This window comes from Polypterus senegalus, chromosome 1, assembly GCF_016835505.1.
Source record: "Polypterus senegalus isolate Bchr_013 chromosome 1, ASM1683550v1, whole genome shotgun sequence".
Classification (NCBI taxonomy): domain Eukaryota; kingdom Metazoa; phylum Chordata; class Cladistia; order Polypteriformes; family Polypteridae; genus Polypterus; species Polypterus senegalus.
The window spans coordinates 197,941,634-197,967,656 of NC_053154.1; the positions used below are offsets into that span (position 1 = coordinate 197,941,634).

Below are 26,023 nucleotides of genomic sequence, written 5' to 3' on the forward strand. Positions count from 1 at the left end.
AGAGCTACTGGCCTGTAGTCGCTGGGGGACAATGGGTGGTTCTTTTTGGGGACTGGAACCAGACAGGATGTTTTCCAGAGTGACGGGACTCTCTGCAGTTTCAGACTCTTGTTGAAGATCAGATGTAGAACTCCACACAGCTGGGCAGCACAGCACCTGAGCAGCCTGGGACTGATGCCATCAGGACCTGCAGCTTTACTGGGATGAAGTCTACACAGTTCCCTTCTAATGTCATCAGCTGAGAGAGATGGAGAGAGACAAGCTGTGCGGGCGGGAGAGGAGGGAGGAGAATGGAGAAATTGAGAAGAGCTGAGTGTGGGGGGAGGAGACGTAGGGGAGTCAAACCTATTAAAGTGCCGATTTAGATTGTTTGCATATTCCACATCTCCATCCATCCCAACACCTCTCTTTTGTTTCAAGCCAGTAATGGCCCTCATTCCATTCCACACCTCTCTGGGATTGTTTTCTTGAGTTTGCTTTCCAGCTTCCTCCTGTAGCAGTCTTTCCCCTCTGCAATCTTAGATTTCAGCTCCGTCTGTACCAGTCTCAACTCCTCTTTGTCACCGTTTCTGAAAGCTCTCTTCTTTTTATTAAGTGTGTCTTTGATATCTTTAGTTACCCAGGGTTTATTGTTGGGGAAGCAACAAACAGTTTTTTTGGGAACAACAGTGTCCACACAGAAGTTAATATATTCTGTGATGCAGTCTGTCAGATTGTCTATATTGTCCCCATGGGAACTGCAGAGAACATCCCAGTCCGTTACCTCAAAGCATCCCTGCAAAGTCTCCTCTGTCTCCCTTGTCCACCTCATGACAGTCTTCTTGAATGCAGGTTGTCTCTGGACGGCAGGTTTATAAAGGGGCTGGAGATGGACAAGGTTATGGTCAGCCCTGCCCAAGGGAGGGAGAGAGATGGAGGTGTATGCCTCAGAAGCATTGGCATAGAACAGGTCCAGTGTTTTATTGTCTCTGGTTTTGCAATCAACATATTGCTTGAATGTGGGTAGAACAGTGGAGAGGTTTGTGTGGTTAAAGTCTCCCGTTATGGCCATAAATGCAGCAGGACTTCGAGTCAGGAGGTCCGCGGTTACCGAGCTGATGACGTCATACGCCTGAACCGCGTTAGCGTCCGGAGCGATGTAAACAATGATGATAATAACGATGGAAAACTCTCTGGGCAGATAATATGGCCGGAGACCGACTGCTAACAGTTCAATGTGTTTAGTACACACAACCATCCTCACCTTAACGTGACTGGGGGAACACCAGCGGTTGTTTACATAAAGAGCGAGTCCTCCTCCCCTCTTCTTCTCGCTCCTACCGGTGTCCCTGTCCGTTCTCACACACTGAAACCCGTTTAAATCCACAACAGAGTCGGGGATGTTTTCGTGCAGCCATGTCTCCGTAAAACACATAACACTGCACTCCCGGAAAGCTTTCTCTTTCCTTGTTAGCGTTGCCAGCTCATCCATCTTATTCGCCAGAGATCTAACATTACCAGTCACTACTGACGGTAGAGCAGGACGAAATCTTTTCTTCTTTAGCCGTCGTGCTTTCCCGGCTCTGCAGCCGCGGTAGTTCCTCTTGATCTCCGCGGGATGTCGTGCCAAATACCAGCGCGGCTGTTCTGCCGGAGCCCCAGCAGCTGCTCCCGGTTGTAAACAAAGGAGCCATGTAGCCTCGCGGTCATCTCAGAGGTGTGCAGGAGTAGTTGAAGCTGTAATTTTTAGCGAGTCTTAATAAATAAATAAAAACTCAATCTATACAAATAATGAACAAGTAATGAACTAACACAAATCAAGAAAAAAAAAAAAGCAACGTAAATGCATAGAGCACGCCAGACATGCTGCCGTCCGTGACGTTAATGATGTTAATGCCAGTAAAGCAGGCCATCACAAATCTGAACAATTGGTTAAAAAATCCATACATAACAAGAACTTGAACTTTTTGGCACATTATTAAAAAGAAAGAACATACACAAACACTTGTTTAACTTGCTGAAGACCAGGCTAAAGGCTACAAGAACCCAAAGTAAATGGAAATTGTAAATGGCTGGAGTATGAGCCTGGTAGAGCATTACCAGGAAAGAAACCCAGTGCATGGTGATGCCTGTGGGTTCCAGACTTCAGATGGTCACTGACTGCAACAAGGGTTTGTAAACCAAGTATTAAATATGACCATTTTATTTAAGATATTAACTTGTCCAATTTTTGTTTGCCTAAAATAGGGAGGACTACATATAAGAAATCCTCCTTCAACGTTTTATGTAAATACCTTTATTTTAATGCTGAAAGTTTAAACTAAAAACTCATATTCTTCGTTTCCTTTCAATACAAGTATTCTTGCACAGAGAACCATATTAATAACAATTGTGTCACAGTCTAAATACTTAATTCTCTGCTCTTCTTCTGACGCTTTATAAATCTTTATAACAACTCTTAAGTGTTTCTGTCTAATAACTGCAGCATGTATTTACTAAGAAATTTACCATTGAACATCTGCTGTTTATTACTAAAAAGATATTTTACTAGCAATTTTATTTTCATTTAAAACTTTTGTTTTTTGTGAATTATTCTTGTATAATATTTATTTAGTATTGGTTAAATATTACACTGTACTTAAAAAATGTGAATCTAGAAATGTCCAGTCAATTTTAATTTTAATTCTCTGAGTAATAACCTTAAAAGTTTGACTCATTAAGATTGTCCTAATTTATTTCGACCAATATGTCCATTTATAAAGCAATCACTTAATGGAGACCAACCATGTTTGAAAAAAGATGAATTAGAAGGTTATGTGTTAAATTTATTTTTATTTGCATTTTTACTTGGTTTGTAAATGTTATTATTTTGAGGAAAGTTCCCTTGGAGACGTGTCACATTTGATAATAAATATTGAAATTGAAGTGTTAATGTGAAATTTAATTCGTTAAATTATACAGATCACTTTGTTTACTTAAATGAGTTAATCTATTCAGTCTCTATGCCACCTTGTTAGTGCTGTCAATTGATGATGCCTTGTCATTTCAATTCAATAATTGATTTGATTCAAAATAATAGCGTGTGCCTTTTTCAAAAAATGTATTTTCCAAATAAGTAAAAAAATCTGCCTCTATAAACTAATGCTAAACAGACTGTGGGGAGTGGGCAGGCGGTGGGCTGATGGATGATGGACTGCAGTCTCATTTTAAACGGTGTCTTTAAATGACCTCATGTAGTTTTTAAATAAGTACTGTATAACTAAAAAAGCGTCTAAGTAAAACTTTTAAAACCAAGAAAATAAAGCAGTTAAAACTTCTTTGTCCTAAATATGTTCTGTTAGTTTACAGTGTAACATTACGATAACAAGTATCATTTGACTAAATGGAAACAGTTTACTGTAGGGGTTCCAAATTTTTTTTAAAATGCGGTCACCCAAAGTGTTGTACTATCTAATCTGGGATCAAAATCAAAGTAAACGTTTAACTATGATAGCCTGTTGATACATGTGATCAAATGTTGTTTGATATGTGTAGGCAAGGGGTTCTAAACTTTTTTTTTGCTCATACCCTATCCACGAATTGAATGGTTTGAAATATCTCAATTTGTTCAGCTTTAAATCATTAAGGGCTAAACCCTGATTAGGAACAAAAAAATTAAAGGGGATTTTTCTTAAGTCACCCCCCCAATATTGTACAGGTTGGGCCATTTATATGGATACACCTTAATAAAATGGGAATGGTTGGTGATATTAACTTCCTGTTTGTGGCACATTAGAATATGTGAGGGGGGAAACTTTTCAAGATGGATGGTGACCATGGTGGCCATTTTGAAGTCGGCCATTTTGGATCCAACTTTTGTTTTTTCAATAGGAAGAGGGTCATGTGACACATCAAACTTATTAGGAATTTCACAAGAAAAACAATGGTGTGCTTGGTTTTAACCTAACTTTATTCTTTCAAAAGTTATTTACAAGTTTCTCTTTGTTTACAGCCATTGACATGTCGCAGAGGTTAACACGTGAGGAGCGGATAGAAATTGTGTTGATGTCTGGTGAACGCAGTAACCAGGTCATTGCAGCAGATTTCAATGCAAGACACCCTACGAGACCACCCATCTCCCATGCTACAGTTAGCAAACTGCTTGCTAAGTTTCGTGAAACTGGTTCAGTGTTGGATTTTCCAAAATGTGGACACATGAAAACTGTCACTAATGAAGAAACATCAGTGGCTGTCCTAGCTTCATTCAGCAAGAGCCCACAGCGTAGCACTCGCCGCATGTCACTGGAGAGTGGCATTAGTCGAACATCCCTTCGGCGGATATTAGCTACTCACAAATGGCACCCTTACAAACTCCAGCTACTGCAGCATCTCAACGAGGATGACCCAGATCGGCGCACTGAATTTGCAGAATGGGCAAAACAAAAATTGGAACAGGACCCTCAGTTTACGCAGAAGATTTTGTTCAGTGATGAGGCAAACTTTTATGTGAATGGTGAAGTTAACAAACAAAACCACCACTATTGGTCTGACACTAACCCACATTGGATAGATCCCTCCAAGACTGTTGGAACAAAAAAATTGATGGTATGATGTGGTGTATGGGGTACAAAGATAGTGGGGCCATTCTACATCAATGGAAACCTCAAGGCCACTGGATATGCGAAATTGCTACATGATGATGTGTTTCCCTCTTTATGCACTGAAGCTGGCACGTTCCCTGAGTTTTTCCAGCAAGATGGTGCACCACCACATTATGGGTGTCAGGTCCGAGCATTCCTAGATGAACAGTTTCCTGGAAAGTGGATTGGTCATCGTGGGCCAGTTGAATGGCCCCCAAGGTCTCCCGATCTGACCCCCTTAGACTTTTATCTTTGGGGTCATCTGAAGGCAATTGTCTATGCTGTGAAGATACGAGATGTGCAGCACCTGAAACTACGGATACTGGAAGCCTGTGCTAGCATTTCTCCTGCAGTGTTGCTATCAGTGTGTGAAGAGTGGGAGAAGAGGGTTGCATTGACAATCCAACACAATGGGCAGCACATTGAACACATTTTATAAGTGGTCAGAAACTTGTAAATAACTCATGAAAGAATAAAGTTACGTTAAAACCAAGCACACCATTGTTTTTCTTGTGAAATTCCCAATAAGTCTGATGTGTCACATGACCCTCTTCCTATTGAAAAACAAAAGTTGGATCCAAAATGTCCGACTTCAAAATGGCCACCAGGGTCACCACCCATCTTGAAAAGTTCCCCCCCTCACATATACTAATGTGCCACAAACAGGAAGTTAATATCACCAACCATTCCCATTTTATTAAGGTGTATCCATATAAATGGCCCACCCTGTATTTTGGGATTTTAAGAAGTGATTAATTGTTTTTGTTTGGGTGTGATTATATGTTCTTTAGTTTTTCTTAGGTAGGACAAATGTTTTTTTTTGTTATATATATATAAATATTTTTTTATGCAATAAACAATAGGGGTGAGATGTAAAATAAAAAGTGGAGACCCTAAAATTTCCATATTTTTAATATACAAACATTATACAGCATACATGCGAATTTAGATCACAAGTACAATTCACAATTAACATACTGCTTCAGCTCCAAAACAGGAACAAAACAACTCTCAGTTCAATGTATAGGCTGAGACTGCTTTTGGCTATAACCTTATTTTCTCCCTGTTCCTGTATTTATTCTTAAAGGAAGGATTCCCTGAACATTGACAGTTCTGTTCGAAACAAAAGCTTTCCTTTGTTTACTAATATTAATCAACACTAAAATGTAATGTTAGATACATTTCTTTTAATTAGTAATTGCTAGCATTTGTCTTTGTTCCTTATTGAATATTCTTCTATTATTATTATGACAATTTCTATGAATGTTCTAGAAATGATGGTTCACGAAAAACAATCACCAAAACCAAAAATATTGTAATGTTGGCAGATTGGACCGGGGAGAAAGGGGTGCGTATTATGCAAACTTCTTATTGGGAAGTTGAGGTGGTGAGAATGATGACCATGTTTTACAATGCTGTTTTTTGCAAAAATCCCTTGGGTTTAATGCATAGTTTTTAGGAAGTGTTGAATCTGGGGGAATTGCAAATAGGTGGGAAGCTAGAGGAAGAGGTTACCTAGTACCCCATATAAGCTGAGCGAGACTTCAAATTGGTGTGGATAGGCGCTGTACAATGAAAAGAACAATACAGTGAGATGGGAGTGAAGACTCACAGCATGAAGTGGAATGATGGAATTGAAGCAAAACTCTTGTCAATAACTACATTGATATGAGGACTAATTTATACCAACAATATAGTGAATTGACAATAAAAGGCTATTTGATTTGATTAAGGAATACTCCATCCAGTAGGACAGAACTGCTTGTTGCAGTTCGATTCATTGTGCTCACCATGAGATGGTAACCTATGGCAAAGACAATTTTGCTTTCCTAAAACAAACTGTACACCTCTTTTGGTTGATCCTAGTGTAGATGTAGGTTAAAACTGATCATGAATCAAACTGTGTTTTGCTTAGATTTCATGCCGCATGCCAAAAGAATGACTAAATAAACTGTCATTTACATATCACTTTTTTTTTGTGGTGGAAACACTATTCATCATACTTGAATGAACTAGAAGATTTGTCAACTACTTTAGTTTCGTGAAAATAGATTTTCAACGCATAGATTCAAAGCTGCCATAAAATGGTTGATTAGAAATTGCTATATTGATTTAATCTTATGGCTCAAATGGTTTCCTTGTCAGAGAGGTGAGACATAAACCTGAAATTCTCTTCTTTATGTTACTTCCATACTGAGGGGTATTTCTGTCTGTATGGAATGAGATCAAAAACAATACACCATATTCATATTAAACAAATACAATAAAATTGCCTTCTAAACTTCAAAAATGGAGGAACTCATAATCCATCCATTATCCAACCCGTTATATCCTAACTACAGGGTCACGGGGGTCTGCTGGAGCCAATCCCAGCCAACACAGGGTGCAAGGCAGGAAGTAAACCCCGGGCAGGGTGCCAGCCCACCGCAGGGCACGTGCACACCCCCTAACACACACAGAGGACAATTTAGAATCGCCAGTGCACCTAACCTTCATGTCTTTGGACTGTGGGAGGAAACCCACACAGACACAGGGAGAACATGCAGACTCCACGCAGGGAGGACCTGTGAAGCGAACCTGGGTCTCCTAACCGTGAAGCAACAGCGCTACCCACTGCGCTACCTTGCCGCCCGGAATCATAATCCAGTCTGCTAAATGTTGGTCAAAATTTATCATGTAGAAGTGTCTCTTTTAATGATAAATGGTGTTTTGAGTGCATTTTACATGAATCATTATATCACTCTTTATAATCACTGGTTTGTTTGACTGTTTTTGTATTTGTAATGCTTTTATGATTTCTCCTTCCTTTGATTATTTTTTTCATGATCAGTGATTCATTTAGCTTGCTTATTAATCTGTTCAAATGAAATCAGATGTAACATTTCACCTTCAGAATTACAGTTGCTGTTTTTTTATTCTTCCAGTATAATATGCAGTATTGTTTAATCAAATATCAGTACTACACTACAGCACTACAAGAGCGTAAAAATATTCGAATACTTGGTACAAACGTAAGATCACTAGTAGTCTTGCATTATAGCCTGATGAGCTAAAGAATTATTATTTTGCTGCCCTGAGTAAGCGTGTCTCAGTGTGAGCTGATCAGTGCCAGAGGGATTTGTACTTAAAAGTAATGAATCATTTGTGGCTGTTTAGGTCCAAAGTAATCTGTATTATACACTGAAATCATTATTAATTTAACCTTATAACTTTTAAATAGAAATTTAGTTGTTCTGCCTGTACATTTGCAAGAAATGCACTTGCTGTTTAGAATTTATTTTACAGAGTTGTTTTTAATTTTACTTCATTAAATTGTTTATTTTGAATAGGTTGCGAATTTGTTTGACAAAACATGCAACACTTCGATTTTGATTATGACCAAATACAACCTTGTATTCCTTATGCCAGTGCTTCTCAATTATTTTCTGTCATGCCCCCCCAGGAAGAAGAAAACATCTCGCGCCCCCCGCGCGACTATAAATAGTATCATTTGTCTATAAAATTGTTATAAGTACACCTCTGCATAACACTGTATCCTTATTAGCGTATAAGAGAATAAAAGAAGAAAGAAATATGGACCAATTTACAACAAAGAATAGCTTTATTAAATGTAACAGAAAAGATTTAAAGTGCATTCTAAATTCAAAAAAAAATTAAAAGAAAAATAAAAAAGCATGTTCCCCGAGGTCAAAGGCGCCCCCCTTGATGGAGCCACAGGGGGGGCGCACCCCACTATTTGAGAAACACTGCCTTATGCTAAGATTCTCTGATATGAAAGTTAGGAACAAATCTCATAGAGTATGCAAAATTTATCAATAGTGATCATTCAGTAGGAATACAAGAGCCCTTGTTTGTTCTGTGATGCTGACATTCAGATGACCTTGTTTAAATGGGTAATGGCGTTATTTTTTAGACCCACTCTTTTTGTTTGCATAAACACAGTCATTAAAGCAGCCATTAAATGTTTAAATTCTTACAGCCCAAGGCTATTGTGGCTAAATAACTTGAATTTTCTGGATTGCCATTCTTGCATCTGTACCTTTAGCACAACACCTGCATTTACTATGTTAGGAAATATTTACTTTTGCTGATCTGCTTTATGACTTCATATCTGGTAAGTGTTATGGGTGCAGCTCATGGAATTTTCAACAAATAATAGATGGTTAATGTATAAATTGGTCATCTCTGCTTTTGCCAAGAGTGATTAGTATGAAAAAAACATTTCCTGTTTTACTACTGCGGTGCAATAGAATATTATAATTTTTAAGGCTACCTGTGACACTTCATTACATATTTCAAGCGCTTGTGTCCCTACAACAGATCAGTAAAATTCAAGTCATTTTCAGATGTAAATGAACTTGCGAAATGCATGCCATTGTCATAATCCTCCATTACATAAGAGTTGATCACATAACACATTGTTGACTGAAGGTCAGAGTTTCCCATGCTAAATGTGCAGCTTTACAAGAAGCAAATGTGTTCTGTGGAATGAGAAATTCAGTTCTGTGATGATAGAACGAAGCACTGATGTCAATACACCAAATAATGTGCTTTTTAGAAATTGTGTATAGTTTTCATGCACCCATTGTATACATACTGTATAATAAACTGAATGTGGCATGCATAAATAAACCTATCTTAAAGTATATTTCTTCTTTGAGTATATTTGCTGGTCTGTCTGATACTTTTGATATTTGCACAAATTTGTCACTCTTAATCTGCCATTGTTTGCTTTGTCAAATTTGTCTGTGGTGGCTAACTATAATTGTGCATATCCATCAATTATAGCAAGTAATAAAATCAAAGATAGTAATGTGCGTCACAGATGACATGTAAGTTGGGGTCTAAGTACATTGATGTTATGGTTGTCATGCCTGACCGGCTTCACAAATTTTATATCACAAGCATCAATAACTTACCGTTTGCTTTTATGTTTGGCCAAATATTGAGTACTTTTACTTTGGTGTTTGAGTTACAGTGATAATTTAAAGGGTACAAAAAATAGAATGATGGCCAGGTGGGTCGGGATTGCAAACATTGATAGTAAAGAATATTATACTATCAGACCAGCAGTGTTTGTCAACAGAGGAGTAGTTTTGGATTATGCCATTATTTCATAATAAAAATGCTTGAATGTATTTCACTGATATTATAAAAAATTTGCAAAGTTTAATTTATTTGTTTATTAATCATGTAATTATGTTAGTTAATAATTATGCATTTAATTAATCATTTCTAAGTACCTTATTTTTTGAGAAAGAATAAACAATAATCTTTATAAATCATCACATTTATTAATTTAAGCATCAGTGTCTAAATTGTTTTTGTAGCAAGGCTTATTTAGGTGTCTTGTCTTCAGTCAATGCTTTTGTGAATTTTCACAAAACTATTTGATTTTTGTGTATTTTAAATATCTTTGGTTTGATTTCAGGGAACAAAACTTTGGATCATAATGGAGTATTTAGGAGGAGGCTCTGCCCTAGATTTGGTAAGAGATCACCATTACTTAATTTCAAGTGCAGAATGAGTTTAAATTGTTGCCCTGTGAATATGTACTAATCCTTAAAGGGTTATCTCACAGTTCTTCAGTGGTTAACATGTTGGATGACTTCATGGCAACAGTAAATATACAGTATACATATTTGCTGGGCTACTATATCCTATAACCTAGCTGTTCTTTTACACTCTAAACCTGTAAACAGTGCCCTTCTTTTAAGTACAACCATTGAAATAAATAAGTTACTTCTTGCCTTGTTAGGCATACCTTGCTTTGGTAATTTCTTCTCTTTATTTTACTGGTTACCTCAGTTTAATTTGAAGTGTGTGGAGTTAAAACAAGCTGAACAGAAAAACTATGCTTCCAGACAAAGCCTTCTGTTTATTCGTTTTTGTATGCAGACATATGCAGCGTTGATGCACCGTGAACTATTTTTAATTTGCAAAGCACTTGTGATTCAGCAGCATGCTTCTCATTTGGATAGGCATTGTTGAATTGGATGATGATCATAGGCCTACTAAAACTGACAAAATACCCAAGCTGCAGAAGTATCTTACTGAAAAATATAACGTATTTACTGTAACTTTACGTGCAGAGACTGATCATGTTAAGAGTCATATTCAATAAATAAAGGCTATGGAAGAAACATCTGATTGACTTTGCTGAGTTAACATAGATGTACTGCAGACATTGGGATGCCTTTTCTGTTTTCTGGGTATTTTTTTAAATTTATTATAATAGGGGTTATTTAAAATTAATGACACTATACATTTAGGGCAAACTGCGGAATGTTCTATAACTCCATGGAGATCGCACAACAGTGCACATCTGAGCTAAACTGATGCTGTGCATGCACATGTATAACTTTTTGTGTGATGTCATTAACCCATTTCTTTCATATTATATTGGATTTGGTTTTACATGGGTGAGAGAAGTTAATGTCAGTCCGCCCAGAATTGACAAAGCCTTTTCTCAGACCTGCACGATTTCTCTGAAGTTGTAACTCATTTTTATCAAAATCTACATAGTAGAGATGTGCGATGTTGGCAAAAAATTACATTCTGTATGTTTTCTGGGATTTTGTCGTTAGCAATAATTAGGCAATATTTTGCGTGCTTCAAAAGTGTGTTTGTACAAGTCTTTTACTGTGATGCACTACCTTTAGCTCACTCTTTGTAATAGAATATTAACTGTTGCTAACTATTCATATTTATGTAAACAAAGCATTTAAGGAAAACTGGTCAAATATATATATATATATATATAATTTTTTTTTTTTACTTAAAACTAAAGTATTCAAGTAAAGAACAGAAATGTCAAATTCACCAGTGCAAGTATTGAATTGAAACAGTGCAAACATGAGTAAACCATATTGTAAAAATGTGCACAAAGACTAACACAAACTATTATGAGAGCAACAGACATGTCCCCTTAATGAAAACAGTACATGAATACAAAGGAAATAAAATAATAATTGAACTACATGGCATGGATAGACATTCAACTGATTTGCTTTAAAGTTAATAGTGCAGCATATAAGCAAGAACAAAAATCTTAACATATATTATTTTAAGTCACCAAATCCAAACTTCAGGTTCTGTCAAATACTGCAAAAGATTAAAAAAATAAAAAAAAAACAACTGTATATTTCATGCGTTCACGGAGTAGTCTATCCTATGGCTACATGTACTGTAGTCTTGCTGTGCTTAAATGTAAAGCATAATATACAGTCATGCTGTACTTTATTTTCTGTGGACCGAGTTATGATTTGTACATAAGGCCAAGGGCCATTGGAAAACAATAGGGTAGTAATGTTCTAGAAATTTGCCAAACCAGCCGCACCAATAAATATTTCATTATTGTTTCTCAGAGTCTCCTGCTTTCTGATTCTTGGAAGGCCCTTTAAGATTTGTTTTGATCTGTGCCGCTCTAAGTGACTATGTATTTCAGCCTGCACTGCCTTTCTTCACACCACTGTTTCTCAACCTTTATGGTTCCTTGACCCACTTTTGCCTTTTTAAGTTCACTTGCTTCAATTGCCAACTGCTCCCTTGGTGAAACAAGTACAATCGGGAGCCCCCTTGGTAAAATAAGTTCACTTATAAATGGGGAAATATTGTGCAGCGGTGACGATCACTTAGGTGACCCACTTGTGACCAGCGCTGGCAACCCATGACCCATTGGCAGCATAGCATTATGCAGTGGTTCAGAAACATTGGCTTAAATGGAATGTGCGGCTGCCGAGACATGAAGATTGGTTTGTGCTGCTTCGTTCTGGTAGTTACGATATGCATACTGGAGATGTGTATTCTTGTTTAACAGTCAGATCTGGCCACATGATGCAGTGACCATGTGGATTCTCACTGTGTGTGTTTGATTGCTTTTTGCAAAATGTGTCACATGATAATGTCTATTCACACACCGCTAAAACAAGATAATATCGTAAACTATGTGTATTACATAAGAGTTTTCATTAGTTACGACAATTTTTACATCAAACTTGTTTTATAGTTAAGAAGTTTGTACTCGTGTATATAATTTCATTCACTCACTGCTGAGAAATCACATGTACATAAGTATTCACAGCCTTTGCCGTGAAGCTCAAAATTGAGCTCAGGTGCATCCTGTTTCCACTGATCATCCTTGAGATGTTTCTGCAGCTTAATTGTTGTCCACCTGTGGTAAATTCAGTTGATTGGACATGATTTGGAAATGCACACTCCTGTCTATATAAGGTCCCACACTTGACAGTTCATGTCAGAGCACAAACCAAGCATAAAGTCAAAGGAATTGTCTGTTGACCTCCGAGGCAGGATTGTCTCGAGGCACAAATCTGGGGAAGGTTACAGAAAAATTTCTGCTGCTTTGAAGGTCCCAATGAGCACAGTGGCCTCCATCATCCGTAAGTGGAAGAAGTTCGAAACCACCAGGACTCTTCCTAGAGCTGGCCGGCCATCTAAACTGATCGATCAGGGGAGAAGGGCCTTAGTCAGGGAGGTGACCAGGAACCCTATATTCACTCTGTCAGAGCTCCAGAGGTCCTCTGTGGAGAGAGGAGAACCTTCCAGAAGGACAACCATTTCTGCAGCAATCCACCAATCAGGCCTGTATGGTAGAGTGGCCAGACGGAAGCCACTCCTTAGTAAAAGGCACATGGCAGCCCGCCTGGAGTTTGCCAAAAGGCACCTGAAGGACTCTCAGACCATGAGAAACAAAATTCTCAGGTCTGATGAGACAAAGATTGAACTCTTTGGTGTGAATGCCAGGCATCACGTTTGGAGGAAACCAGGCACCGCTCATCACCAGGCACCATCCCTACAGTGAAGCATGGTAGAGGCAGCATCATGCTGTGGGGATGTTTTTCAGCGGCAGGAACTGGTAGACTAGTCAGGATAAAGGTAAAGATGACTGCAGCAATGTACAGAGACATCCTGGATGAAAACTGCTCCAGAGCGCTGTTCACCTCAGACTGGGGTGACGGTTCATCTTTCAGTAGGACAACAACCCTAAGCACACAGCCAAGATATCAAAGGAGTGACTTCAGGACAACTCTGTGAATGTCCTTGAGTGGCCCAGCCAGAGCCCAGACTTGAATTCGATTGAACATCTCTGGAGAGATCTTAAAATGGCTGTGTACCGACGCTTCCCATCCAACCTGATGGAGCTTGAGAGGTGCTGCAAAGAGGAATGGGCGAAACTGGCCAAGGATAGGTGTGCCAAGCTTGTGGAATCATATTCAAAAAGACTTGAGGCTGTAATTGCTGCCAAAGGTGCATCGACAAAGTATTGAGCAAAGGCTGTGAATACTTATTTACATGCGATTTCTCAGTTTTTTTATTTTTAATAAATTTGCAAAAACCTCAAGTACACTTTTTTCACGTTGTCATTATGGGGTGTTGTGTGTAGATTTCTGAGGAAAAAAATGAATTAATCCATTTTGGAATAAGGTTGTAACATAACAAAATGAGGAAAAAGTGATGTGCTGTGAATACTTTCCAGATGCACTGTATGTATGTGTGTAGTTTATGTAATAAAATTTATGCATATAGTGACTGACACTTTCCTGTCCTCTATACTTGGCAACATTGTTTACCTGATTTCTTTTCTAGCTGAAACCTGGCCCCCTAGAAGAGACCTACATTGCAACCATACTACGAGAAATCCTGAAGGGCTTAGACTACTTACACTCAGAAAGAAAGATTCATCGAGACATCAAAGGTATGTTTACCTAAATAATCTCAATGGTGAGACTACTTGTGTCTTCTCCTCTTACTTGTGAAAGTGTAGGAGAGGGCTTTTCTTATCTAGTCACGTTTCTTTACATGGTTAATTTACTTTGTCTTTAGAAGTTGCAGTAATTAAATAGATGAATTTGCTAAAGCTGTGACAAATGGGCAATAGACTAAGAAGGACCTCTTCACACAATGTTACTTTTATCCAGTAACATTGTCATATAATCATGCAGTAATACCTAGGTATGGTACTTGCAGTACTACAACAGTAGGAGAGATAGTATAGCAGACATAATTATCAGTAGTGCTGGTTTCTTGAGCATCTGAAGTGAGCAAAATTACAGCTAGTTTAAACATACACTTCTTCTTCACAACTAACTTTGCTGTGCTCAAGCATAGAATAGAATCTTTGAAGGAGGCAGACCTAGAGAGTATGAGCGAACACCAAGAAATAGGGTGATTTTTCATCATTTGCAGTTATTGAAAATGTAATTTTGCAACCTGCTGAAACCAGACCAATTGGAGCACTTGAATGGAAACCCAGATAGACATGGATAGAACATGCACACTCTACTCAGAGAAGACCCAGGACACAAACTCTGCAAGGCAGCAGCACTATTGCTGCCTCACTGTACCTCCCCATTATTAAAATTAAATCTGAAAACTACATTAATGATCATTTGGAGATTAATAATTGTTTTTTGAAATTTAATTGTGAATTCTGTTCTGAAAGCACCACCCTTTATTAAATGAAATGAATTCTTGTCTGTGTGTGGTATATGATATGTTAGATTTTACTAGTACTGTACAATGTCTGAGCCTAAACCGGCATTGGATTCAATGAACTATGAAAAATCGCTGCCTCCAGAGTCGCTTTGTTTATTGTAGGCAGTTAGCTCTCCTATGTGAAGGGTGCTCTCTTCACCACCAGATTAAACTCTTCAGTTAATCTAGCCACAATTGTCCTTCTTTTAAAACACAACACAGAACCTTCTGACTGTTCTGTCACCCAGTTTAATTGATGAATACTGATGTGAAACTTCTGCAGGTCATTCAATCATTGATGTGGAGAAAGGTTTTTGACCTCATGAATTGGATTTTTTGTCTATTAGGTCTTGTACTCCGTGGGTTTTAGTAAAGATTATATAAACATAATCAATTTACTTTATTCCTTCCATGTGGCAGTTTGACTACATTACAGCTTTTTCATATTTTAAAAGGAACCAGCTAAGTCTGTCTCCAGTCCCCTTGGTTTTTCATTTTTCACTTGAGCCCCTTGCCACTGCTCTTCGGAATCTTGACGTATCACTCCTATTGCAGCTTATGGCTGTTATCATAAGATTTCCTTATGTGCGGATGATATCTTACTTTTTCTCTGCTGTGTCTGCTTTGATCCCCTTCACAGCCTTTGTTTTGTTCACTTCCTTTGAGACCCTGACTGAATGCAAAATTTATTAATCTGCTGTCATTGTCAGTCTGTTGTTCCTTTGTCTGTCCTGCAAGCGAGTTTAATTAAATATGTGGACATTGATATTCACTTTCCTAACTTAAAAGAAATTGTCGTATCTAATTACTATCCAGTCTTTAGTGGTGTTAATGAGTCTATCCTCTGCTTTAATTTAGAGTGGTATAAAGCCCTCCATTAAGAATTCTGCTCTGAATAATGTTACAATAGGTTAGAAGAAAGTTTGTCCATGCAAGTTTCATTGGGCATTTAACCACTGGCCAGTTTATTGTTGGTTGGACCTCCCTTTAAACTGTCCTGTTTTCCCCATTGATTGTAGCCACTCAAAAATCCCTTTCTTTGAAATTAAGTCATGTACTTGGAACTTGATGCATAGTTGAGAAATATCTTGATATCTGTTTAGTCTGACATAAGCACATACTACCATCTTTCATAATACACTTTTCCCTATTAGTAATATCCACCTCTCTTTTCCTTCCCGTCACTTAGAGATACTTTGACACTAACGTCCAAATTTTCTGTTGCCTTTTAATTTTTTTTTGTACTTTAGCTAATTTTAGCTAAATAGTCCTTAAGGGGAATGGTTTCCAATATCCTCACTTTCATCTCACCCTCTTTGCAGTTTTCATGCTGCTGTCTCTAGGTTTATCGTCGGTGGTGGTCTTGTGTCCAGCTCTTACTGATACTTTCAGTCTAGCACTGCGACCTCGCTTTCTCTCCCTCCACCTCTTAAAAAGCTTATCTTCAGTTATATTTCTACATCTTTTCAAAAGCCAAGAGTAAAATTGTGCACTGTCCTATACTTCACTGCTTCTAAACTTCATGCTGTTCATCTGGCTGCTGATTTCAAATGTCATCATTGTGGCTTAAATACCTCTGGCACATATTTTTACGTTCTTGTTATCAGTTTCTTCTTCCTGGTCCTCTTATCTCCGAATTTGTCTTGTTTCCTCTATCATTATTCTTTTCTCATCTAATATATTCCATCTCATGGTACTCTCTGCTCTTTCTCTCACTTTTATCCAGTAGAGGATATTTTCTCTGAAAACAATCTCTGCTAATTAGACTGTCTTCATGCTTGAAACGAGACCTTTGATCTAGTTTTGCTTGATCTTTATTTTATTTTGTAACAAAATGTTTATCAAAATCAAGCAGTCAGAAAGAATACAGCAATAGTAATAATTTTTTGAACAATTAAAAAGTCAAAATTTCTCACCAGTGTCCCAACCTCGGTTACCTGAAGCTTCGGAGATTAAAAAAGAAAAGTTCCACAGAGGAATAAGTAAAAGCATTAATACTATAAAGAGGATAATTGCAAGCCAAGAGTCACATAGTTATGACTGTGTATTGTGTGTTCTTCACCTGTCTTTCACACCATATTGGATCAAACACTGTGAGTAGGTAAAATACTGGAAGGGAAATGATGGCAAATTAATGATGCTGCTTCACTATATGGTTAACAAGAGACTTTTGCATGACTGATTTGCTCTGCCCCTTCTTGTGTGTTCTTTGTTTCCCCTTAAAAGTGACTTTCCTACGTTTTGAGCTGTTTGCATATCAAATGTTTGAACCTACACCCTTTGTTTGTTTGTTTTGGCCTCTGCAGTTTGGAATACCTGTGTTTGACAAGATACCAAAATTTCAAACTTTGGTATGATACTAATTCAATACCATTTTTCGAAAACATAAGAGTATATTATGTTATTCAATAACAACTTTTTAAAATAAGTTACAGTTCTGTATGCATTTAAATTTTCACATTGATGAATACAAATAAGTACATTTTAGTCATTAAATGCAAGTACTTCAAGTTCTAGAAATAATAAAAAAGTGATGAAGTTTAAGTCCAGTCAACAGTTATTTACATTGATGAAAACAAATACTATTACCGAGGTAGTACAATGTAATGTTACAGATGTCATTAAATATTAATTGAATATGTATTCATAAAAAATATTAATAAATGCATCAACTATAAAAGGAATATCAATGTGGTCTTTTTTAAACAATTGTTCTGAAAAGTAACACACAATCAGACTAATAATACATTTAAAAGCTTTGTGTAAATGCAACCAGTGAGCATCGCATTTTTGAGCAAGTAAACCACAATGTCTCTGTATCTTCCAAATTTTTTTCAAGAAGAATAGCACATCAATGTGCTTTTCCATGAGGCTGCTGCGTGCTTTTGGAAATGAAGTTTGAGCACACAGTGGAATAACACCATTCTCTCTTCAATTGTACACTAAAAAGTTAGAATGCCTTATACAGTATTATATAGTAAATGTGATGAAATGTAATATTAAAATCACATAAAATAAATTAAAGTAACCCGCTATGGCAGCAGAGTTTGCAGTGACAGTTTAAAAATTGAAAGAGCAAAGGAGTGCCAGTGTTAAAGACTGTTGCCTATTAATGAAGAGCACAGAATAAAACTGGCTCTAGGCTATTGACATGGCTCTAGGGTATTGACCCTTTAAGCAGAGCCGATCAACCAGTTAGGTGACACAGGATGCCCTCTAGGGCACCGTTAAGGGGCGTCCACTCCGACTCCCCTGCCTACGGCTCCATGTGGGCTTTGACTATCCCTGCCTTTAAGTGTTTGATTAAATTGATTTGTGTTAGTCCCTTTAGTTGGTGTTGTGCACCAACAAACGGTGCACATAGCCTATTACATGTTACCTTGTGGTTTTTCCGCCCCGTTTGCCACAAGGCTGGAGTAATTCCAGACAAAACTCTGGCTAACCTCTTTGTCAGTTAAGCATGCTAGTGAAGCCGCTGAAGTTGCCATATTAACACCTATAAGTGTGTGGAAAAAGGGCTACAATTCTAGCCATGGTGAACCAGAAGTGCATTTGTAATATAGGCTACACAATTGCTACCATGAACAATTAATATTGAAGTAATTTTAGAATGTTAAAATTGATACTTATCGATATTCCAATGTTTTTGACAATCCTTGGAAATTACAGTCATTGCATGACCTGTTTCTTTAAAAGCTTTCCATGGTAAATAGAGTCCCAAAGCAGTTTACCTGGACCAGGGCAGGTGTTCTAATATGCTCTCATTTTTTTGTGCATTCAGGTCTCCACATTTGAGCTACTGTACAGCACTGACAACAGAGATTGTGGAATATATCATACGTTAGCAAGAAGAGGTATAAGAAAGTGGCCACTAGAACATTGGCAAATTCTGTCATGACTCTAGCTGACTGTGATCCTTTTTCCCATTATATGGCCAAACAGCAGTCAGGGAGAAATATAAAATTTCTACAAATCTATCCATTTGACCTTTTTTGATTAATTATTATAGTATTTCTTATAATTGATGTGTTTGATTTCATGTTACAATAGTTTTCATTAACTCTTCCATACTTATATAAATGTTCATTTTGAAATTGTGTTTCCTGTGTTGTATTTATTTTGTTTCCCTTTGTTTTATTAGGTGATCCCTGTTTTGCACACCAAATGACAGTTATTAAATGGTTACATTTAGAATTCTCACCTACTTCTGCAAATAATAAAAGGTGGCCATCTTGTGATATACTGCTTTTCCTTTATTTTCCAGCTGCTAATGTCCTGCTGTCTGAACAGGGAGATGTAAAACTGGCTGATTTTGGTGTAGCGGGGCAGCTGACAGACACCCAAATAAAAAGGAACACGTTTGTGGGTACCCCATTTTGGATGGCCCCTGAAGTCATTAAACAGTCGGCCTACGATTTTAAGGTGCGAATGTGCCCAAACCAGCTTGTATTTGAAAGGACCAACGCTGTAAAATCTTCTGGTCTGCCTAATCTCTTTCTGGGATATAGTACTGCATATTACATTGTACAGTAGAACTAAATACATAAAGATAATTAATGTGTGCAGGAATTATTTTTCAGGACGCATGGCCGGTTCATATTTTCTGCTTCCTTCTTTAAATGAATAAAGTATGTCTAAAATGTTGAAGCCTACAACAGCACAGCCTCTGGCTATACTTGTTTTTCAGGAATGTCTCTGAACCCCAAACGTTGCAATCTGTGTGTGTCTGAGGGGAATGCAGATATCAGTCTTTTGATTTTATAGTTATTTGTCCCTCCTTCCACTGGAATAACAAGCAGTTCCTTTTTTCTTTTTTTTTAAACTTGCATCCGCTTCAACTTCTCTGTTATCTTAAGTGCTTTATTTATTTATTTATTGCCTTTGCAGGCTGACATCTGGTCACTGGGGATTACAGCTATTGAGTTGGCGAAAGGAGAGCCTCCAAACTCGGAATTGCATCCCATGAGGGTTCTTTTCCTTATTCCCAAGAACAACCCCCCTACCTTGGAGGGCTCTTACAGCAAACCTTTCAAAGATTTTGTAGATGCCTGTCTTAATAAGGACCCACGATTTGTGAGTATAACCCCTTGAAAGAATCAATCAAAGGATACATTCATTAAAGAGGAGGCAGAGATTTTTGCTTTACGAATGGTGGTAGGGATATTTGATTTATTTAATGAATAAGAAAAAATATGAAGAATGAGACACTGCAGTCCAAATATGAGTCCAAGTGAAATGTTTTGGTATATGCTAGCATCAAACTGTATTAGGAAACACATTTTGTTCTACACAGTACAGTCCCAGTTAAATTAAGAAGGAGACCTTCAAAGTTCATAAATGCTTATAAATGCTTTTCATAAATGTATTAACACTAGAATTACCAGAGCCTACGAAAAAACTCGTAATTCCGTCCCACCTTAAACTGCTTCTTAAATCCCTTCACACCTCTCCGCCAGTGTCCTTTGTCTTCTAAATGTGCTGATAAAGAGAAGTCGGCTATTCCATCCCCCCACCAATTTAGAACGTGCACGAACTTCTCTCAGCTCATGCCTTGATTGAGTATCTGGGAGTGAAGTGGAGTTTTAGAGTGGAAATAATAGATTGTTATTTGGAACACACGCATTTCATGTCTGTTCCGTTTCTACAGTAATCTGTGTCAACACATTGTTAAAACAGAAACGTTTTTATATTCTAGTAGTAGATGACAAAATGTAGGCATAAACTATATAATGTATGAAGCCTGAAGTCCAAAGAGCAAAGAAACATTTTCACAAGAATAACACAATTGCACTTTTATTCAAACATATAACTGCAGAAACAAAAAGCCGCCTTAAACTGCGACATTGACACCAGTTTACCGTAACTGACACCGTGGCTCAATAGACTCAGCCCCCGCTTGGGAATCAAGGGGTCGCGGGTTCGATCCTGCGCCCCTCCGTTTTGAGAAGTAAACTGCTCTTGTCTTACTGTTTTAGAATAAAAGCATACATTTGATTTCAGTCTGTAACAGCCGGTGCAGTTTATGATCCTTGTAAAGGTTAGTTTTTTTTTATTCACTTTTCACTCTCTCAGTCGCGTTCAGAATCAATCCATACAACCCCATCTGACACGGCTGTTTTCACTAAAGACGCGCTATAGCTCTGCAGTGTACCACGATGCATACTAACGCACAATCACCCCGAAGTTCTGACACACAAACGCTGGCGAAGCTGCCTTCTTCGATCTCACCGTCACTTGTTTTTCGTTTTATTGAGTGTCCCTGCCAGTCCCCGCATGTTGCTGTATGCTTTTTCTTTTGTACTACAGGACATGCAGAGGAAAGAATGGTAAAGACCAGTAACTTCGCGCTATATGCAATCATCAGACACTCCCCATCTGCCCGTGTCGTTCAAGCACAGGAACATATATTGGTGTAAAGTATAACAAAAGTGCACTTTTATTCAAGTGCACTTTTCCATCGCTTTTCCTGTAAGAAGCAGTGTACACACTTCTCTATCCAGCATACAGCAACATGCGGGACTGGCAGGAACACTCAATAAAACTGAATAAAAAGAAAATCAAGTGACGGTGAGATAAGAAGGCAGCTTCGCCAGTGTTGTGTGTCAGAACCGGTGGGGGCGTTAGTATGCATCGTGGTACAGCACAGAGCTATAGCGCGTCTGTATTCTGTTTCTTTTGTACTCGAGGGCACGCAGAGGAGAGAATAGTAAAGAGCAGTAAGTTCGGCGCTATATGCAATCATCAGACACTCCCCATCTGCCCGTTGTTTTGTTATACTTTTCAATACTTTTATACTGCTCAAACTGGCATGCTCAAAAATACACGTGTAATGCCACGAAAAGTGCACGCAGACACTTCATTTCGCAAACAAAACAAGTGCACTTTTATTCAAAACTACCTGTATAACCAAGAAAAAGAAAGCAAGTTACAGTAGGCGATTGATACGACAGCTTGCATGGTGCAATGCTAAGAAGTGCAGATTTTCATTCCGTGCTATATGAAATCATCACATTCAAATATTAACAGTTCCCACACACCCAAGGACCGTCTTCCTACATTTACGACACGTGTACTTGTTGCCATGTACACACCTATCTGTGCTATGGTTTCTATTACACTGAATGAGCACCTGACACTGTACTTTCTTCCCTGGGGGAAGGTCCCGCATCAGAGAATTTCCAGTTCCTGCATAAATTCACACCCGATCTGACGCTGTTCGCTTTCAAATAATATTGCATTAGTGCGATTATATTTTCACATATATTGTCTCTTTCTTTCAGGTGTGTAATAGAAACCACAGCATAGAGAGAAGTGTGTACACTGCTTCTTACAGGAAAAGGCGATGGAAAAAGTGCACTTGAATAAAAGTGCACTTTTGTTATACTTTTACACCAATATATGTTCCTGTGTTTGAACGACACGGGCAGATGGGGAGTGTCTGATGATTGCATATAGCGCCGAAGTTACTGGTCTTTACCATTCTTTCCTCTGCATGTCCTGGAGTACAAAAGAAAAGCATACAGCAACATGCGGGACTGGCAGGAACACTCAATAAAACTGAATAAAAGAAAAGCAAGTGACGGTGAGATACGAAGAAGGCAGCTTCGCCAGCGTTTGTGTGTCAGAACCGGGGGTGATTGTGCGTTAGTATGCATCGTGGTACACTGCAGAGCTATAGCGCGTCTTTAGTGAAAACAGCCCTGTCAGATGGGGTTGTATGGATTGATTCTGAACGCGACTGAGAGAGTGAAAAGTGAATAAAAAAAGCTAACCTTTACAAGGATCATAAACTGCACCGGCTGTTACAGACTGAAATCAAATGTATGCTTTTATTCTAAAACAGTAAGACAAGAGCAGTTTACTTCTCAAAACGGAGGGGCGCAGGATCGAACCCGACCCTTGATTCCCAAGCGGGGGCTGAGTCTATTGAGCCACGGAGTCAGATACAGTAAACTGGTGTCAATGTCGCATGTTAAGGCGGCTTTTTGTTTCTGCAGTTATATGTTTGAATAAAAGTGCAATTGTGTTATTCTTGTGAAAATGTTTCTTTGCTATTTGGACTTCAGGCTTCATACATTATATAGTTTATGCCTACATTTTGTCATCTACTACTAGAATATAAAAAAGTTTCTGTTTTAACAATGTGTTGACACAGATTACTGTAGAAACGGAACAGACATGAAATGCGTGTGTTCCAAACAACGATCTATTATTTCCACTCTAAAACTCCACTTCACTCCCAGATACTCAATCAAGGCATGAGCTGAGAGAAGTTCGTGCACGTTCTAAATTGGTGGGGGATGGAATAGCCGCTTCTCTTTATCAGCACATTTAGAAGACAAAGGCGCTGGAGAGGTGTGAAGGGATTTAAGAAGCAGTTTAAGGTGGGACGGAATTACGAGTTTTTTCGTAGGCTCTGGTAATTCTAGTGTTAAAGAAGGAAAGCAAAAAACAACTTACATAAATGTCCCTGCAGCAATACTAGTAATTCAAGGCACTTAAACATATTTATTTACAGTATATGAACATATAAAATGTGAACACATTGTATGCAAACTACTGAAATGATAGTGCAATAAAACTCACAAATGGGGAAAGTCCATTACTCTGCAAAATATTAATCAGGGTGGATTCTGTTAATGTAGAAATGCTGGCAAATAAACTGTTCATAACTTCAGTGAATGAGAGAGAGTGGGGAGAAAATGAATGGGATAACAGTGTTGTCCCAAGGAAGACTAGATTGGTTTTAATAAGTACTGTGGAGGCACAAATAGCCAGTGGAATGCTATCTGACTTGCCTTCTTTAGGTGGCCACCTTACTAACTGCAGGTGGTCCAGATGTGAATGGTTAAAACTCTTGTTAGTTATATCCTTGTTTGCTGTTATCTTATTTACTGCTGATGGAAGGCTGAAGGGGAAAGGTGGAGTTTGCCTTTTTCGAGTGTTGTTTTATGTGCGAGTAACTCCATAGCTTGCGAGACTTGAGTTTCTATGCAAATAAACTGAAAACAGCTGCTAGGCCCAAAACTGAAGTTCCACCTCAAACGCTAAATGTCCAACACTGCCTCCCTTTTAATAATTGACACAGTGCATCTGGAAAGTATTCACAGCATATCGCTTTTTCCACATTTTATGTTACAGCCTTATTCCAAAATAGATTAAATTCATTTTTTTCCTCAGAATTATACACTCAACACCCCATAATGACAACGTGAAAAAAGTTCACTTGAGGTTTTTGCAAATTTATTAAAAATAAAAAAACTGAGAAATCACGTGTACATAAGTATTCACAGCCTTTGCTCAATACTTTGTTGATGCACCTTTGGCAGCAATTACAGCCTCAAGTCTTTTTGAATATGATGCCACAAGCTTGGCACACCTATCCTTGGCCAGTTTCACCCATTCCTTTTTACAGCACCTCTCAAGCTCCATCAGGTTGGATGGGAAGCATCAGTGCACAGCCTTTTGGCAAACTCCAGGCTGGCTGCCATGTGCCTTTTACTAAGGAGTGGCTTCCGTCTGGCCACTCTACCATACAGGCCTGATTGGTGGATTGCTGTATAGATGGTTGTCCTTCTGGAAGGTTCTTCTCTCTCCACAGAGGACCTCTGGAGCTCTGACAGAGTGACCATCGGATTCTTGGTCACCTCCCTGACTAAGGCCCTTCTCCCCCGATCGCTCAGTTTAGATGGCCGGCCAGCTCAAGGAAGAGTCCTGGTGGTTTCGAACTTCTTGCACTTATGGATGAAGGAGGCCACTGTGCTCATTTGGGACCTTCAAAGCAGCAGAAATTTTTCTGTAACCTTCCCCAGATTTGTACCTCGAGACAATCCTTTCTCGGAGGTCTACAGACAATTCCTTTGACTTCATGCTTGGTTTGTGCTCTGACATGAACTGTCAACTGTGGGACCTTATATAGACAGGTGTGTGCCTTTCCAAATCATGTCCAATCAACTGAATTTACCACAGGTGGACTCCAATTAAGCTGCAGAAACATCTCAAGGATGATCGGGAAAACGGGATGTACCTGAGCTCAATTTTGAGCTTCATGGCAAAGGCTGTGAATACTTATGTACATGTGCTTTCTCAGTTTTTTTATTTTTAATAAATTTGCAAAAATCTCAAGTAAACTTTTTTCATGTTGTCATTATGGGGTGTTGTGTGTAGAATTCTGAGGAAAAAAATGAATTTAATCCATTTTGGAATAAGGCTGTAACATAGCAAAATGTGGAAAAAATGATGCGCTGTGAATACTTTCCGGATGCACTGTATATTTGGATCTAAGGGTGGCATGGTGGCGCAGTGGTAGCGCTGCTGCCTCGCAGTTAGGAGACCTGGGTTTGCTTCCCGAGTCCTCCCTGCATGGAGTTTGCATGTTCTCCCCATGTCTGCGTGGGTTTCCTCCAGGTGCTCCGGTTTCCTCCCACAGTCCAAAGACATGCAGGTTAGGTGCATTGGCGATCCTAAATTGTCCCTAGTGTGCTTGGTGTGTGTGTATGCACGCCCTTCCCAGAGTTTCTTTCCTGCCTTGCGCCTTGTGTTGGCTGAGATTGGCTCCAGCGGACCCCCGTGACCCTGTAGTTAGGATATAACGGGTTGGATATTGGATGGATGGATATTTGCATCTATACAGAGGACAGCAAAAAAAAAAACAATATTTATGAACTTGACATTAATATTTATGTTGTCCCCTCCAGTCTGACAACACTTTGGCCACCCTAGCATTATGTTTACCCCTGAAAAAGTTTGTCAAAAAAAGTTGTTATTTTTGGCAAACTGGTATTGCTGCTACCTCATAATTTTTAACTCTGGTTTACATGAAACATGCACACAATGTGGGTTTATTTCAATGACTAGGGTTCAAATCACAGCCTAAAAACATGTAATCATGATGTCTGATATCTGTAATGGCACCTTCAGGTATGGATTAC

General features: G+C 38.5%; 1 protein-coding gene across 1 annotated transcript in view; it reads left to right on the plus strand.

Moving 5' to 3' along the window:
• The window catches only part of stk25b (serine/threonine kinase 25b), a 64,640-nt gene that overhangs the window by 24,918 nt on the left and 13,699 nt on the right, over positions 1–26,023 (plus strand). The window contains exons 3-6 of the mRNA XM_039766545.1: positions 10,030–10,086; positions 14,205–14,313; positions 19,357–19,514; positions 19,980–20,165. Coding sequence (XP_039622479.1) covers positions 10,030–10,086; positions 14,205–14,313; positions 19,357–19,514; positions 19,980–20,165 — 510 coding nt within the window. The remainder of the gene's footprint in view (positions 1–10,029; positions 10,087–14,204; positions 14,314–19,356; positions 19,515–19,979; positions 20,166–26,023) is intronic.